General features: G+C 39.0%; 1 protein-coding gene across 2 annotated transcripts in view; it reads left to right on the forward strand.

Annotated features, from left to right (window-relative positions):
- Positions 1–6,222: 6,222 nt before the first annotated feature.
- Positions 6,223–18,764, forward strand: part of kcnip4a (potassium voltage-gated channel interacting protein 4a) — a 116,596-nt gene continuing 104,054 nt past the window's right edge. Inside the window, exon 1 of one of the 2 annotated variants that reach the window (XM_067525188.1) lies at positions 6,223–6,395. In XM_067525188.1, coding sequence (XP_067381289.1) covers positions 6,335–6,395 — 61 coding nt within the window. In that variant the 5' untranslated portion in view covers positions 6,223–6,334. The remainder of the gene's footprint in view (positions 6,396–18,764) is intronic. The other variant, XM_067525193.1, reaches the window with a different exon arrangement.

Genomic DNA, 18,764 nt, shown 5'->3' on the forward strand with positions numbered 1-18,764 from the left:
CTGCAGCAGAGCGGCACGTTAATTGCAACTGGCTGTGGCTTTGGGCTCCATAGGTGTATTCTTCCTGCCTGCTGGCAGATTTGATGAGTGCACTGTACATTGTGGGCTCCCACTGACTCGATGCCCGCTCTGTAATTGACAGCTGACTCACAGGACAAGGGAAGGTGCCACAAAGTACAGGAGATAATGAGAAGAGTGTGTCAACTTCCTCTTCCACCTTCCTCCACAGCCGACAGCTGAACTGGAGTCTCACTCACAGAGAGAGCAGGTAACAAAGATGTGACTCCTGAGTACCTCGAAGATGGATTAGTATCCTAGCAAAAGATTAGTACCTTTTGCTAGTAGAATGCCATCTATCTCACTTTTATGGTTTTGTCAACAGCCAGACGTTGGCTGTTGTACAAGTACAAGTAAAATCCACAATCGTATTTACATGACTATTATCAGGAATATGTAATTAGGCTTTAATCTACAAATACTGTAGAATATGACCTGTACTAGCTGTTATTTCTAGCTATAATGGGTTTTTAATTAAACTGAACATGATTTTTTTTTCTTACTTTGAGGGGGCACACACTGCATAAATTGACCCCCTGAAGACTCGTGAAAACTTCATTTGGTTGAGTATTTTAATATCACTTTAAACGTCTACTTCACTACATTTCATAGCATAATGTACTTCTGTTAAGCAGCTATAATTACTACTCAACTTTCAGATGAAGACATAAAGGCCCGTTGTTAAAAGATTTAAAGCAGTTTTTCAAAATATTTAGGCTTAAAAAAAACTTTATATCTATAAAAGCAGATTGACCCTGTCAAACTTGAGACTCAGTGACATGAAACACTCAGTGATAAGAGGAAAGAAAATCATTGAGGTTTTGTAGCAGAACATTTTTCTTCTTTTTTCTCACCTCATGAATTGTTTTTTAAAATTCTTCAGATATGCCTTGTGACTCTAGAGTTTAAGAACCAGTGGACCAAACTAAGTAGAAACTTGTCAAAACTAAGACTTGCCGCCAGCATAAATAAAATGCTACTTTCACATTATTGCATCAGTATTGATTACTTATACTGTAAAAGTATTGTACCCACTGGGGCATCTTTCTGCTGAGCTGCTCAATTTTTTTTATTTTTTTTTATTTTTGTTTGTTATTGAGCTAAAGATTTTAAAATAAAAACTTTTTTACTTCATAATCAAGTGTTTTCACAGTTTGACACAATGGTAAAATGTCCAGGTAAAGTATTGTGAGTCCGTCAAAAGTTAGTTTTCACTACTTTCAAGAATGCTGCATTCATATGAAAGTGGGTATGTAGTTCATCATACGATTAAGGAATGCGGCTATTTTTAGAGACTGCAGACACTGTGTGAGCTTGAGAAATGGTTTCTTTGCTTTATTAGATAAGGCGTGTACTCTCTGTTGTAAGTAATTTCATAAGCATTTCATCTTTGCAGCATGCCAATGGCTGACCCCCTTGAAATTCTCAAGGTCATGCTGAAAAACCTATAAAATATTCCAGCAATCTTCCTCACGTTGAATGATCCCTAATCGATGCTTACGCATCAGCCCAGTTAGAGAAGGAGCCGCGCGACGGCAGAGCTCCTATGGCGCCAATTTTTCATTAATGGCATATTAATAAAACACATATTTCACTCAGGCAAAGATTTATTGCCAAGCCATCTCAGATGTGACAAATTGTAATAAGACTTCTGAATTATGTAGGGAGCAGTTACGCCTTGATTAGTGGCAGCCTCGCCGATTTCCCTGAGGCATGAAAGAGTGATCTTCAAATAATCGCCAGGGTTCTTCAGCGCTGCCATCTGTTATAAAGTTCTTTAAAAATGGTATAGAGGCAGGAATGCCAAACGGAGGCAGTTGGTGCTGTGTGAAAGGCTCATTAAGGCAAAAAAAAAAAAAGTATATCTGCTTTAAGATAACAGACACGTTTCATCTTTAGTCTGCTTCATTCAGGTGCTGGAGGGTCACATCATATGAATCAGAAATGGTGAAAGGGTGAAGCCTCACTTGCTGTCGAACCTGCAGGGCTGATCTCTCCATGATGTCTGACACTTTTCCACCCGTATGGGAGCACGGTTCCTTAGCAGGTCGCCCAGGGACGACCGACATGTGACAAGCGATGTGCTGTTTACATTTCCCAAATGCTGCTCATGGCGGCTGGAGGAAGCGTCTGTCTCTGTTGTGGAAATATGCCACTGGAATGGAGATTGATACTATGTTGAAAGTGAAGCCATCTGACTGTGCTGATTGTAATTAGGTGGTTCTGGCATTTTTTTTTTACATGAAGTCTGCTAATCACCTCCCAGGCCTGACACATACTGTCGATTGAAGCATCAATTATCATTCAGGCTTTTCTGATGATTGCTGTCACTGTCAAGCAGCTGTCTGCGGGGAGTCTGTGTAGTTTGCTAAGCTTATGTGGAGGCAGAATCATGTTAGCATGGTGGTGTTCAGGGTTTTTTTCTTCATACTTACACATTAATTACACATTGGAAATGTATTATATTACTTTTTTGCTAAATTGGAAACCAACATTTCTTGATGAAGTAAAAGTAGAGAAGCTTGAAATTTGATGCAGACAGGAACGCGTTTTAAACTAACGGACTTCAGTTGAGGTTTTCTGAATAATTGAATTGAACTCTTATAATTGGGGGGGGGGGGAAAGAATCGGTGCAGTCAGTGATTGTTCAGGTGGTGGAACATCCAAGAAACATTCTTGTTCTGTTCCTGCTCCTATATCGCTGATGATTAAATGCCTTTTGTAATCATTTCATTGAGTGCGTGTGGTGATGCCATGTTCTTGGAGTTCAAGCACATGTTTTACAGACTCCTCAGACACATCCACAAAGACAGAAAAAGTGTATAAGTTCTTGCAATGCTGCCTTTGGTAACCATGCATCAGTAGGTTATGAGATTGCCTTTGTGGCATAAGTCATAATTCTGATTAAGATGAATCACTTATCTTTCCTTCAAACTGATGAAAGAACTTCTTGGCAGCAGAGGTGCCTTAATCAACTGAGAATCTTGTCATCGATGATTGCGACTCCGCATCTCATCAAACCACATCACCCTAAACTACGAAAATCAACTGCCATTCCTACAATTTTCTGCAATATTCTGAGGTTCTAAAAACAGCCTTAACATGCAGTAGTATTCATACAACTGTAGTGTGTTTGATGTTTCACGAATCCAATTGATGGAGTTCTAAGAGCAGCACAGTCTCCTCATTAAGCATAGCGCAGAAGCCTTGAGCAAAGCAAAATATATCCTAAATGAACTTTGGGCACCTTCAGAGACGAGGACAGAAATAGATGCTCATTTGGACAAAGTGAGAAGAGGAGGCCTCTGCTACTGGCTTCATATCATTAGATAAGATTTATACTTAAATATGTGTTTTAAAGTGAGACTTGAAGACGTTTTTAAATCTTTTCTTTGTGTTCGCTTCAGTTACATGTTAAAGTAATATACATGCTGTATTTATTGTGTACAAGATCAAAGTCGATGTTCTCAGCTGAGCCACATACTCCAGATACATTGCAGTTTTTAATATTACATTTTTTTTCCAAACTGTACTCAAATTAGCTTCAGTCAAGCTCCAATCTCAAGTTACACACACACACACACACACACACACACACACAGAGCTATATTATGATGACATCAAGCCATCTGCAGGCCTCTCATCCCCATCCGTTGGCAGACCTGTGCTCTCAATAATGCCCACACATTGCCATCTATCCAACTGTGCCAGTGTGTCTGAGCAGATTTGGGCTTCATCTTTCTGTCCAGGTGCTCCGTTATTTATAGCCACCTCAAAAACAGTATCAGTCATCATTCATGGTGACAGTTGCAGACACACTCTCTCTCTCTCTCTCTCTCTCTCGCTCTCTCTCTCGCTCTCTCTCTCTCTCTCTCTCGCTCTCGCTCTCGCTCTCGCTCTCGCTCTCTCTCTCTCTCTCACAAAAAATGAAGTTTGTCTACTGGCATGCTATTGTCTTTGTGTTATAAAGTGATTAAACTGTTCTCCTTTTTGAGGCCATAGTGAGTTTTTTTTTTTTTGACATTGTATAAACACATCTTTACAAGAAGACTAAACAATTGAGATTCATCTACTTGCTATAACGAGTAGCTTAAAGGGGATAATGTCATCTAGAGTAACTTCAGCCAGCTTGAAGTTCATTTTCCAATTGATTTAAAGGCTCGCTTTGATTTCTAGACAAGTTACAGTGAAGTTGTGATATTTAAAAAAACATTTGGAACAGAAAGATGCTCGTAGGTCCGCTGTTCATAAGCATCTGTATTAATGAATTAATTCAACCCTAAAGGTTTTTTTTTTAAGCTCAAAGATTCCGTCATTTATTTATATACTTTTGTAAATCTGTGGAGATCAATGTCAGGTCACTGTCGAACATGCGAGTACCAGGGGCATATGTTCCCTTTTTTATCAGCTGCAGAGTGTTTGTCTACATTCCAGAAATAAATGACTAAAAATATTAATGACACCATGGTTTTAAGTAGATTCTCACTCCAACACACTCAGAATCATTTAAGTGTGAAGCTTCTGTTTTGGAGAAGTGTCAGCATTTTTTCCACAATAGCAGCTGAGCAAATGGCCTCGTGTTTCACAATTTGTCTAAAGCTGTCTATTGTATTTAACTGAACTGTGAGTGTGATTTACAGTGCGACAGAAAACTCTATCCTTTGTGGCATTCTCGGGATGCCGTTAAACAATCCTTTGCAAACTCTCTCTCTCTCTCTCCCCTTTCAACTGCCACAAAGCAGATGTGCTTTGTTGTTAAAAATGTCCTAATCTTCAAAATAGCTGACACTTGTATTGACTTGCTAAGAAGCAGTCTGCTTTATTCTGGGTTTATCTTTTCATCGTGGGCTCTATTGTTTGTTGTGTTAGGCTTGTTCCATTGTGCAGCTGCAGCATGCGTAGAAAATCTCAACTTGATTTTTATTAGTCTGTTTACAGATACAGTACTCTGTCCAAAAGCTGATATACAGAATAAAGTGCGGTGTATAGATGGTGAGAGTACTCTGTGTATCTGTGCATTTTCCTGCTGACTCCCATTTTATCAGACATCATCCCAGAGTGTTTTGATTTGGTGCATAATTATGTAACTGTCTAAAGTGTTTATGGTGAGCTGGAAACGCGGAGAGATGTATGATGAAAGAACCCACAGAGATCGAGAAACAAATATGTCAAAGTTTAACGTAGCCTACGGCGTGCCAAACAAACCACGTTTTAACAGAGACACCATAATTTCCGTTTATGCCAGTGGGATGCAAATGCTAAATTGTGAGCCTTGACTGTATTTGTAGAGTGCAGATCTGAAATACTGAAGTAATAATGATTTGACCATGTGGTATGAAAAAGAATGTGTACACTTATGCAGAACATCCTCAGCTGAGGAGACATATTCAGGGGTTGTCAGGGTTGTAGAATTCCCTACACTTTAGGGCTCCTATTAAGCCATGAGGGGTTTTTCACTAAAGATGTTCAATGTGTGTCCAAAACTAAATTTTATACAAAAAAAGTGTTACCATGTAAGCATAACCTTAAATAAAAGAAAACCTTAAAATAAAGAAATCCCCAGTGCGCCGTTTGTGGACAAACTTATTAATGTCACAGTAAATGGCTGTCTTGCAAAGTCGCAGTGTCTTTTTATTGCTAAACATCCACTGAAACACAAGAGAAACAGTCCAGAAAAGCACAAGACTATCTTTACTAAAATTACTCTAATTTTACCCGTGAATTTGACTAGACTTCATACTGGCCTCCTATCTGCTACACATGAACACATTTTGCACATAACAAGGACTGTGGATTTTGACCAGCATTAGGACACAAATTCTTTTTAAAAGCTCATGTGGGTTGTTTTAAAACAGACTTTTGAAATGGGAGCAAAATTAAATTCAATTAGCTAAAATTAGGTGTGGGATGCATTATGTTAAGAGGGGTGTGTGTGTGCGTGATGTTTTGTTCACCCTATTTTAATATAACAACAGGGCATAACTAACATAACAGGGCTAATAAAGCATACCTAAATAAAATAATAAATAAAAGAACAGATAAATAACTTGAACCGAGTCAACATACTGTAGTTATTTACAGACGCACGCAAACGCACCAACGACGTGACCGCTAGCAACCCACGTATGCGCGCCCCCGCCACCACAATAAGTGCACGAGCACGGCTCGCCGCCAAACTTGGGGGAGTTGACTGAGCAGCAAGTGGCACAAGCAGGCGTCCGCCGAAGAGCTCCGGGCTTGACTGACCAAAAAAAAAAGTCCGTTTTCGGAACCAACAATGGATGCGAAGAGAGTGGAGACCGTCTCCGCGCGGGTGGACGCTGCCGTTGCCTCGCCTGGTAGGACAGTGTCCGCATGTGTCGGCGCGTGCACCGACTATGTGCACATTTCTGGGTCCGTTGGCTTTCGGTGTTGCATGGAGAACATGTCAGAATTCCATTTTGCCTTGCTGAAACGTCACGGGTATCTATACCCGGCACAGTGTAACTTAAATAATGTTTGCTTATAATAACACTTTAATTCGGCTCTGAATTAATCCAGCAGTAAACACGGAATTTTGATTAAAAAAAATAAAATAAAACTTCTGCCCTTTAACATTCACGGTGAAAATGTACATGAGTGAGCGTCGGATTATTGCCGACAGCATCCATTCAAAATAGGCATATAGTCACTTCATAGTGTGCGATTTATTTATTTATTTATTTATTTTTTGCAAGGCAAAATTGAATTTAAAAATATGGAGTTTCTTCCTCATTTTAAAGTATAGCTTGCATGCGAGGTACGTTTCTAAAGTAGAGGCGGTTGTAGAGTCATGTCTGGACTTTTGCCTTCCCTTGAAAGCAAAATATGGTTTTAGTATGGCGACTCTGGTTTTACAAACTCTGGAACCAGGAAAGGTTTTCGTGTTTATTTATGCCATAATGAGAGAAAAAAAATAGTTTATAGTTTACATGAGCATAATTAAAAAAGCCATGATGGACTCAGAAGCACATATCCTCTCTTGGGTTTGCCTTCCACACCACTTGGCCAGATCTTCTTCCAACTTAATACGACTTCAGCAAATGTTTTATTCAATTGTCTCTCAGGAATTTGGCTTTGCCATTAAAAGACCCCTACCCACGGGGCGTGTAGAGGGGCAAACAATGTGGAAATCAACAGCTAAGATACGTAGTGAGTGGCGAAGCTCATGCCAGCTACTTTGACAGGCTTTTCTAAAAGGGCTGAGTGTGTTTGGGTATAGAGGACAAAATGAAAACTACTGCAGTAGTACAGTGTTAAATATTAGATGTGTTGGGGTTTTAAGGGGACGATTTCTGTTCTTTTTCCAAAGATCGGGTCATTTAATACAAGAATGTCTGTTAACTCATCCTTTAAAAGTTTGTAATTTCCCTTCATAGCCTCCAGCAGTGGGTTACTCACTGACTCCCTTATTTGCTGTAATTCGCTCTCCTGACGAAGTGTCTCATTATTCACTTGGCTTATATTTCAGTTGGTCTATAGAGTGGGAGCCTGGGGGACATGGCGACATACAGTATTTGTCTCTGGCTTGCATTGCCCAATAATCACCGATTCTTGTAGAGAGAGACAAATGCTCACACTTCTACTACAGTATTTTTTTCCCCCCACTCTAAATGCTTCTTTTCTTCAGCTTATCATTGTCTGTCTCCCGATGCTCTTAATCCCCCAGTTCTGTCCCCAGTGGTCTTCTACGTCACGGCTCCTCCGCAGGGAAATCTCAAAAATGTAATGATTGCCCGAAGAATGCTTCATCCACCGAGCCATAAGTTGATCCTCCCAAGAGCTGCTTTCCTTGGTGCAGTGATTCTTTGCATCGGTGCCTCTGCGCTCTCTCACACCACCATTGCCGCCCCCGTTGGCGCCTGCCAAGGGCTCCCCCAGACATTTATCTCCTTTTAATGCCCTATCCCTGAGTTTCAGGAAGTCGACGTGTGGAAAAACAGCTCCACAGGGTATGTTGTTGGGATTGAGCTACTTTCAGCACCACGGTTAGCTCCGGCATTTGTAGTTCAACATTTGAGAACAAAGCTTTGTCCAATGTGGGCTTTTGGTGACAAAAGCTCTTTTCTTATGTATCATAAATGATCATAACCCATTAGGATTCATATTGTATATCCAGGGCTTTCGACAACATAAACTTAAAAAAAAACAAAAAACAAAGAGTAAAACTCTTACCATGAGGCGTTACCTCATAGATGTTAAATCACTGTTAAATTTATCATAATTTGCATTTAATTACTTTGGCTCATGTTTATCCTGCCAAATGGATAACATTTCCAACTGGTAAACAAGAATGCTGCAAGCTAAAAAGTTTGTAAATTAATAAGAAAAATTGACCTTTTTGGAATCAATAAATCAATATTAAGACATCAGTCCTGAGTTGAGTTTTGGCAAGTGTGTCATGTGCTTTAATGCAGTACAACAACCTCTTTATAGTGTTTATTGATCCTTTCACAGAGTCCATAAGATTTCAGGATCTACACTATTGCAAAGTTGGAATAATTTTGTTTTCAGACACATTCCTCTTTTTTGCAAAGGTTAATTGTGGTTGACTTTAAACTGTAATAATTTTGGAAGAGCTTGATAAATAATGCTTTAAGAGGGTATAAAGAGGGGGGGAAATGGGGTATAAAGGTAAGAAATATTCCAACTTTATGGGCAACAGTGTGTTTTATATTATGGAATATTGATAATAGAAGCATGTTGCGTTTATTAACATTACAGTGCGGACAATGATCTGCTGTGGCGACCCTGAACTCACAGGATAAGCCGAAAAACAAAAAAAATGGTAACAAAGCTGACCTTTTTTTTGTTTGTTTGTTTTGGTTTGTATTCTTTGCAAAACTATTTCAAAATGTATTTGACTTGGTTTCAATTCAATAAATCATCTGTTGTTCAGTTATTTAAAAAAAAAAAAGTGAAATGTGAAAATGGAAGTGCGTTAGGAAATGATGATGTGTGTCAGTTGCCCATTCCCTGCCAGGCGTTAAGCATGAAACAACCTGCCCCAGAGATACATTGGAGTATATCCTGAGACTGGCGATCTGTCCAGTTGGCCAAAGCTGGGGTGCAGACTAATGACAGCTGGGAAGGGCTTCAGCACCCCACAGCTCTGCAAGTGTGCGTTAAGACCCTTAATAGCTGGGAGGAATAACTGGAGTAAAAAAAGAACTAAATGCAAAGGTAAAACTTGCTAGTTTTACATAGAGGTTTAACTTGTGCACAGAGACCATTCTGGCTCAGTTATTGCTGCATTAATTTGATCTCAGACTGAAGGAGGATGTGCTGCTGTACTGTGCAGTGTAAATGATGGCAATCGCCATTTTAATACAACCTTATCTTTTCTGTTACCAACTAAAGGTTGGTAACAGAAAGGTTAGGGTAAGGGGTTAGACGCAAGCACCAAACAAGTTAGTTTGTTGATTCTGCCAGATTTACTCATAGAATACATTGTTCGTGTGGTGTATTTCCTTGACGTAGTCCCTGTGCAGATTCTCTTCTATTCTAATTCTATTCTCGAACATTGAACTTTATGGAGTCAGTAACTGACCGCATGTGGTACGTGTGTTTGTGTGTGTTTTCAGCACCTGCAAGCCGGGCGTCCTAAGAACACATTGAAGCAAAGGTAGAGATTGAAGAAACTGCTCCAAATCTGTCAGACAGCAGAGGAGCGTGTTTTGGCTTTTCAGAGGAGAGTTTTGACAGTGTGCACTAGACGATCATCGATCTGAAACATTGTTCTCTTTGTTTCAACAAAAGATGTCTAACAAGTCTTACAAACGACTTTGTTTGACTGTGCCTTATAATTTTAAAGGGTGATGGAATGATTATGCTAATACATTTATTTAAAGCAAATTAAGAAGATTGAATAAGGCTGCAATTTTTTTTCTTAAATATTAGCATTTTTAGCAGTTCTTGAACTTTGACAAAATGTTTGCTTATGACAGGTAAGTGGGAAAGTTACAGAAGTCATCTTGTGATTTGTTTTGCACCTCTCGATAAAGAGAAGTTTCCTCCAAATATACAACTAAACAATTAGGAAGGTTTATGTATATTTTTGATTGGTTTGCCTAGTTTTCTGTTCCTTGTATGAATAGATTCACAATTGGACAGTTTGACTTATTAAAGTTTGACTTTCTACCTGTCGATAAAGGCAAGTCCGCGGCCAAACTAGGATTAATTGCACTACGAACATCCCTGCTTGCCTCCAACAGATTTTGTTTGCTTTGGATCCAGCCTTTGTTTTCCCTTCGAGGGACTGGGTGGGGAGCATCTGTTTGCATGGACCATCTGCCTTGGGACTCAGGCCAGAGAAGAATGAGGGAAGGAGACGCAAAGAGAGAGAGAGAGACCGAGAGAGAGGGAGAGAGCAGATGCTGAGGTGAGGATACAGGGGAGCAGGGAGGGGGAAGTGGTATAAGAAGGTGTTGGACAAGCAGAATGCAACTGATTGGGATGTAAAAAAGAAACTTGTGGAAGGAGAGCGAGTTTAAAGATGCCTGAACATGGCTTATGCTTGTTTACGGTTGCTGAAACCTAAAAAAAAAAAAGTGAGTGTCTTTCATGTTAATATTTCCACCCTCAGGCTTGTTTATGGCACAGATTCATTGAATTTGACTTCCTTGGATAGAGGGCCGAAGAGCCGATGCCAACTGGGTGGCAACATTTGACCTCCGCTTGCAAATGTGTCTCTTTATGTGTGCCAAGGTCATATTCGCAGTACACCACATTCCCTAGAAACCACCTTGGTCATCAGACATTACTTACCTTTCTGCCCAAAAGTGCTTCTTCAAAAAGAGTAGTTTATAGTGCACAATGCATCTTGGAAGAACCTGATTTTCCAGCTTGTGAACTTTGTTACGCAATTTCAACAATAATTTCCACTGTGAGATGCCATATTAAAAAAATAAATAAAAGCAAATATCTAGCAGGATGAGAGTTTTTTCTTTTTTTTTTTTCTGAGGACTGAAAGATGAAATGGTGTCAAACATCATACAGGCCATATGTGGAAGCTGGCCTGGCTTGAGTGGCCAAATGGAGGGTCTGCCTGTCTTTCTTCTTGTCCCAATGGGAGGGCTCAAAGGCCTTTTCTGGGCTTGAGTTACTCCAGAAGTCCATGTCCTACTGGGTACTGCCAACACTCAATATAGACTCCACAACAACACAAAACTAAGCATATGTGCCTTTTCACCAGCAGATTATGACATGCACAGCATGCAGGCACGAGCTATAAGCGAGTCCATCCTGTTATTTAGCCTGAAAATAGACTGGAAGAATGCTGGCAGTTTAGCATAAGTAATTATAGTAAAGAATTACAAATTTATGTGAACTACTTCTTAGCCTTAACTCAAGGAAAGAATGTGTCATGCATCATGCAAGCCTGACACCATGTGGTTGTACAGAGCAAGTGGTGTTTCAGTAGTTAGTGAATACTAGTAAAACTTGTGATGCATAGCTCAAAAATTGAGCTTTCAGACAGAATATAGTGGGAAGATGTTGTGGCATTTATGTCTGTTTTTATTAAGGTTGACAAAAAGCGTTTTGCCAGTGTGTCTTATATGTTGAGATCAAGTCAGATGTCTGTTGTCAGATGTGTGTTTTTGTAGATTGAGCTAATGTGTCTAGACTTTTAGATTTACTCATATAATATAATATATAATAATAATATAATAATTGGAAACACACAGATGAGTCTAGAATGATTTTGATTTGCGTTTAAAGCTGCTTTTAGGAATGTAGTTAACTAGAAATTACATTAATAATTTCCTGCTGATTAAAATGTAGATTAGTTAATTGCCAGACAATACAGGGAAATAAAGCCTATTTCCATTTTCAGAGCATAGTTGCACATATTTGAGTAGACCGTTGCACAGTTGGTTATTAAATTTGTTCCCATTCAATTTCTGTTATAATAAAGTAATTGTTGTAGCTGTAGCTGCTTTGTCTCATGTCTGAAGACTCTTTTCCTTTTAGATTAAAAGTCAGTTGTACCCAAATATGTTAATTTAAAACAGATTTTGACACAATATGGAGACCTAATAAAAGCTATTTAGTTGAAGAAAGTTATATTTATATACTTGAAGTTGGGGTTCAACAACAAAATTTATGGCCTATATGTTATAATCCTTGTTATGCAGAATGCAAATATATATTAAAGATTTATTTACATGAGGAACCCCCTTCTGTCCTACATGCTTTGCAACTGCAACTGGCTACTAATTTTTGTGATCTTTTAGTCTGCGTTATTTGTGCAGCGGTTAAAAACCAAATGCCCTTTGTTTGATGAGCTAAAAAAACGAGAGTATCCCTGGAGAAAATGATAGTGACCTTACAACATAAACCTGGAGAGAGGCTATATTCTTCTGTATGCTTCACTGCCACCATGACACGCATCCTTACACAGACGGTGCCCCAAATCCCTGTAGGTGCTTGTACAGTCACCAGCGCAGTGTCTCTGTACACGCTGACCGATACAGAGCCCCTGTTATCTTCAGATAGCAGGTGCTGTGGCTGAATGATTTATGGAGGCATTCCAACACATGGACTCAGAAAATGACATGCACCCACAGAGGGCAGGGAAGTGGTAAAAGGTTTGACACATGTCTGTGTGGTTGTCAGGTTTTATTTGTTTGTGCATGTTACTTGCATGTGTGGTAGTGTGAGACGGAACATACTGATTTATCATTGCAGTTCATATTGCATGTTTAACTTCTCATACATTTTTCCCGTGTTAGTTTTTTTTCATTATGTCTCTTAAACCACCTGCTAAAATGGCCATAATGTCACAGTACATTTATTGAAAGTGACTAGACAAATGTGAACTATTCACTTTCAATATGCGGAGTTGCGTTCTCCCCAGAACCTGGTCAATTACCCATTTAAAAAGTGCTGCACCTTTATTCATGCCATAAATAGTACTGGTGCATAATTGAAGCATGATGATGAACAAATGCTGTGATTGACGTATAACCATATCAGCAGGAGTGTTAGGTGGGTATCGCGTCAACATTTGCATTAAATTCATTAGTTGTGTGACCTTTTGATTAGCGTTTACATGCGAAGATGTGCATACTACTAATTTGAATAAACCATTACATTCTGAGACTGCACAGGCCTGAACTTCTGTCTGTGTCATGCTACATAAGTTTTTACAGACACCAGTCTACTGTAAATCGGACAGTGATCTTGGCTTACTTGTAGTCAGAATGTTCTCCATCCTATCAGATTACTCGGACATGGTCAAGGTGATTGAATTGATTTCAGGAGAGCTTTAGTAAATAAGTTAACAACCATTGTTTCCGTAAGGATGCCATTATGGAGCTCTAGTGTTTCAAATGAAAAAGAAACTAGATCAAAGGTGGGCTGACACATGGGTCAAGACGAAAACTACGTCTCCCACCTCCTGAATACTGCATTGTAGTTTAATTCACAGGGCTGTTAATTTTGGCAACCACTTTGGAGGACAAGGTCACATTGGGTGTGTGAGAAAATGTTCTTTGGGGGAGGCAGAAAGACAGTGTAGATCAACTCAGGTGTCTTCTATCCAACCCTGCTGCGACAACCAGCTGACGTGTTTAGTGCTGAACCACGGGGTTTCTGACCACTGTGATATTGGAGCTGAGAAGGAAAGATGGCAACACAAGCAGCAGCTTATTTCAAGTTATTGCAGCAGAGAATAATGAGCTCCCTGGTTTATTGCTTCAACCGGTGACTGCCTATTTTCAAGAGTTCTGCTCTGCTATAGCTGTTTTGTTTGTGTGTGACAGAGAGAGTGTGTGTGTATAAGGGGATGGTGTAGGATGAGGTAATAGTATGAAAAAGGTTAGAAATCCTAAAATTGAATCCCTCCTTTGTTTTGGAAGACATTATTTATACAGTCATACCATTTTGACAAAGCGGACAAAAAAATGACAAAGTCGTGTTCATTCAGTGAATTATAGAATAATAAATGCAGTTAACACTGACATGATTTAGGTATTACAATGCAAAGGCAAAGATCTAAACTAAAGCAAAAAATTTAACACATTTATACAAAAAAGCTTTTTATATTTTGTGTAGATATTTTGTAAAAAAATCATTTTTTTTTTAAACTTGTCTCATCATATTAGCCTTTGTCAGAAAAACTGGAATTAAAACAGGCATACGAAACATATTTCATTAAACCTGCATGTAGACCTAAATTAATATTTTTCCAAAAGACTGAACATATATGATACTCCACTCTGCTGCTGTGCTTGAATAGTAAAGGCAATCGGTGAACTCTAATGTCTAAATGAATGTTACTAATTAAAGAAATAATAGAGCTGGTTTATGTAATGTTGCTGATTCTGTTGGGCAGTAACCTCCTCTGCAATGCGTAATGGCTTCTGTAATGGGCTATTGCAATATGCTTGCAAGGTTTTATGGAAATGCTGAGCTTAATTCAAATGAGCCTCGAATGTGTCTTCCATCATTTGTTTTTCAGTGAGACAGGAGGGTTGATAATGTTCACTTAGCTTCTGCAAAATCGCTGACAACAATGAGGTGAAAAGGCTACAGTTCTGCTCAGCCTCAAAGGAGCAGAGGACCTAAAGGAGTGGGAAGTTCCGCCCCAAGTGTATACGAGTCTTTCCTAGTTGGGTTCTGTTAGATTGAAAATCTAAGCAGCATGCAGGATATTAAAATGTTAGAGACTTCACTTTGCTTCAGGAACATAATGGTCTTAACATTAGTCAAATGAGCAATAAACGCAACAAAAAACTTAAGGAGCAAAACACTTCTTTTGGACAAATGGGTTGTAAACAAGTTTGCAGTTGGCGAGATTCGGGCTGTTAAAAAAACAGACTGGCCCTTTAAATTACATGCACTTGCGAAGCTATTTACTGGGTTCACTTTGCATGACCTTTTGCAAGAGCCACACAAACACTAGTCAGAAACAACCCGTTAAATAATTTGATCAATTATTCAGTAAAAGGTGAGGTGATTTTGTGTCTTGGCTCTCAGGGTGTAGTGTGTAGTGCCTATGCCATGTTCATATGATGTACCAATGCCTGCATTGTGAAGTAGGTTGGTGTACGAATGTCTTGGCTACTGGAGGTCCGGATTCAGAACTACATTTTAATCGCCGGCTGATCTTTGCTGCTATTTTGACATTTTTAGCAGTTGGGCAAATAAGTAGTTTACAGGGGCGGTAGAAATAATTCTCTATTTAAATGATTGTTGTCTAAGACAAAACAGGCGCCCAAATATACACGGGGGGTTGTATGAATTGAAAGGTTATAATTATCTGTATGTGATACCAGCTTTGTTAAGGGTCTGATGGTCGTCTGCCTCTCACAGCTACATTTTATTATTAAAGAAAAGGTTTTGTATTTGGATGTCTATGTGGCAGAATGTGCCTGTCACATAATAGTCTTTGTCCAGTCAGTCCTAATATTGGATATTGTGACGCAGACCTCTCTCTCTCTCTCTGCATGATCCTTGTGGAGTTGGGTCCCCAGCAAAATTAAGTTCACCTGGTGTTGATTGCAGTTATGTAAAATAAACATACTTGTAGTTAAAACTCGTGTGTGCTCTCCCCTTTGCCCAGCCTTCGACCAGGCTGTGACAAATTGGGGAATTGTCCGGGATCTGAAACTGGGACCTCTTGGGTAAAGGCTGCCTAAACGAGACAGGGATTAATGGAACTATAACAAAATGGCCTCTGTAAATTAGACGATCACAAAATACTCTTATACCAACCTCCACCAAATATAAAATGTCATGGGAGAAACCTTTCTTTGTCACTGACATTGAGCCAGTCTGTGACAGAATGTGGTGTTGCTAAATAACCTAAAACAGCCTAAATGCCTAATTCTCATTCTCTGTAGACCTAAACTTTAAGTCTCTAAATCTAATCCACATGAGCGGGCTGTCTGCATTGATTTGGGAATACATTACAGCAAATTGCTTCTGACACAATCGATTGTTGCCCGTATTAGAGTATTTAAGTGTGCAAGTGATCCACAAACTGAATCATATAATCTTGTGCGCAAACCTCATAGCACCTTGGAAGTCTACATTCAGTGGCTGATGTATGTGGATTGTATTTCAGTAATTTCTTAAGCATCACCTTGTGCAGGACTGGTAATTGTAAGTAAGAATCATGACATGGCATCCATCCCCCAAGTACATTAAGAGGTGTTTTCTGTTTTGTCCTCACTACCATTTATCTCACCCTGACCTGAATTAGTTTGCTCCTCATTGGCTGCTAATGTTACAATAAAAACTACAACTACCACCTCACAGATATTTATACAGGATGTTACAGGGGCTTTGACATTTAGATAACAATATCGAATCAGTTCATTCCTCAAGGCCTTCCAGAGATGACAAGTTCACAAGAAAAGGAAGGAGACATGAACAAGGCAAAAACATAATGCATCCAATCATGGCTGTCACTGGCACGGAGACATCATAACGTAACAAATTATAATTTTAATTTCACTTGCTGATATTTTGTTATACTTTTGACCAGCTGTCCAACCAGAGGAATTGGGTTGTGAGTTTTGTCATTCAGTCAAACCAGTCACCAGTTATGCACTGGACCCTGTTTTCTGCCTGAAGCCTTTTTTTTTTTGGGTCACCATGCTGATTTGCATGGTCGGTGATGGTCAGCAGTAGAGATATGTAGATTTATTCTGAAATATTGATATTGATCTTCAACGTGGACCGATCTCATACTTAAAGGCAGATGTCTAAAGTCAGAAATTCAAGGTAAATGTGTTTAATATCAACAGGGGACCCAATAAATATTAACTGTAACCCCTGCACATTAGCTCTGTAAATCAGAGGACTATAGATGGAGGAATTGTGACAATGAGGGATCCAAAACATAGCACATCTGTCTGCATCCACTCTCTGTATATGCATGAGCCACTGAGAATATTGTTGTTTTCCTTAAACATTCGAGGCTCTATAGAACATGACATCGTTATTTTATTTTCACTTGTCTAACGTAATGAAGCAAAATGCAGGCAAACGACAGCAGCTGTGAGGTGGGTGAGATCAAATGATTCCAGTCAAAGCAAGAGGGTAAGAGCATATTGCATTAAAAAAAAATGTATACCGCAGCCTATGGAGCATCTGGCAACTCATTACAACACAAGTGTGAGTGATGAGTCTGAACCACAACTGTGAAGTTGCTGGGTCCAAAGCCAAGAGCTAAAATGAGGGAAATTGGGTAAGTTGGGTAGTGACTTTTTAGGTGTTTGTTTCTAAAAGTGAAGTCAAAAACAAGCAGCTTTACAAAACGGAAGCTATTATATGAGCTCTGGTCTCGGGAATGGCTTAGTCTTGATGGCCTTTAAACCTAGTGTTGACTCAGAACCTGGTCTGTGAGTTGACTAGTACTCCACCAAGTTGGTCTTGAATATCAATGAACAACAATAGCTTTGTGAATATGAATTATTCATTATACTGGGGACAAAGCTTTCAAGAACCTGTCTCTCAGGATGTGGACATACCTGAGACTGTGCCTGCCTGACAGACATTACCAGAAAATGCATATGCAAAATGCATATGTTACAGAATATGCCATGCTCATCTTAGGGCAAGCAATTAGACTTAGCGTTTATGTCTTCCCTTGGGAATAACTGTCTGTCACCATGCAGTAATTGGTTTTATGTGCATTTAAATTTAAGCCTAAGCCCATTTGGATCTTGACCAGGGACACATCATTTGCACATGATGTAGTCAATGTAAATGCATGACATTTAACATAAATATCTTTGCTGTGAGCAAGGCTGTCAAGAATTTTATAGCTGACATATTCCGGGATGTCATAAACATTGAGGTTATAAATTCAGGGTTGTAAAGTGTATGCACTAATGGTTGTGCTGTGGTATGCATCATCTTCCACCAAACGCCAAAGTGCAGGGTGTTAAAGGGCTACAATATAAGCCTTCTACTGCCATTCAGTTAGACGGACATTACTGACTATCCTCAATGATAATATACCATTTACCAAGGACAATACAAAATAAAAGCATTGAATAAAAGCTAAACTGTCAGCACATTCAAGCATTACATCAGCATTTAATTTTTATTAAAAAAATAATCTTAAACCCACATCTTAACAATAAATGCATATGTTACCACACACTGCGTGTATATGGCACAACAATATCAAATTGTCAAGTATAAGATAAACTATATTATCAATTCACACTGAAATTAATTTTGCGTTACAGCAGTGGTTAACATAAGTGAATTGTACTGAACATGGAATGGTTAGACTTTTTGTTTTTTGTCACAGTGTGAAATGTGAGTTTTGGTATCAACATAACACTTTTTTTGGATACCTTTTATATTTTAGGACTAGGTGATATGGACAAAAAAGTTGGTACTTTTAGACTAAATGGCAATACAGAATATATATCTTGATTTTATTTTATTTTTTTTATGAATTTTAGACTTCTGGAGGTTCTGTTTCATTAAGCCTTTCATTCCATTGCTTGCCCTGTCTGCAGCATTTTGTTGCTGAGGGTTATGAAACGCATGAAATAATACTCATGGTGTTGTCTTATTTTATGTATGGTATAATAATATACACTATAATGTATACAATATTCACACCCAGCCCTACCTTACTTTCAGAGAGTACACTTTCTCATTAAATAAATCTTTTTTTATGCACCACAGGAAACCAGAGTTCAAATACTCATTTAAAC

The sequence above is a fragment of the Channa argus genome, chromosome 12 (genome assembly GCF_033026475.1).
Source record: "Channa argus isolate prfri chromosome 12, Channa argus male v1.0, whole genome shotgun sequence".
NCBI lineage: Eukaryota > Metazoa > Chordata > Actinopteri > Anabantiformes > Channidae > Channa > Channa argus.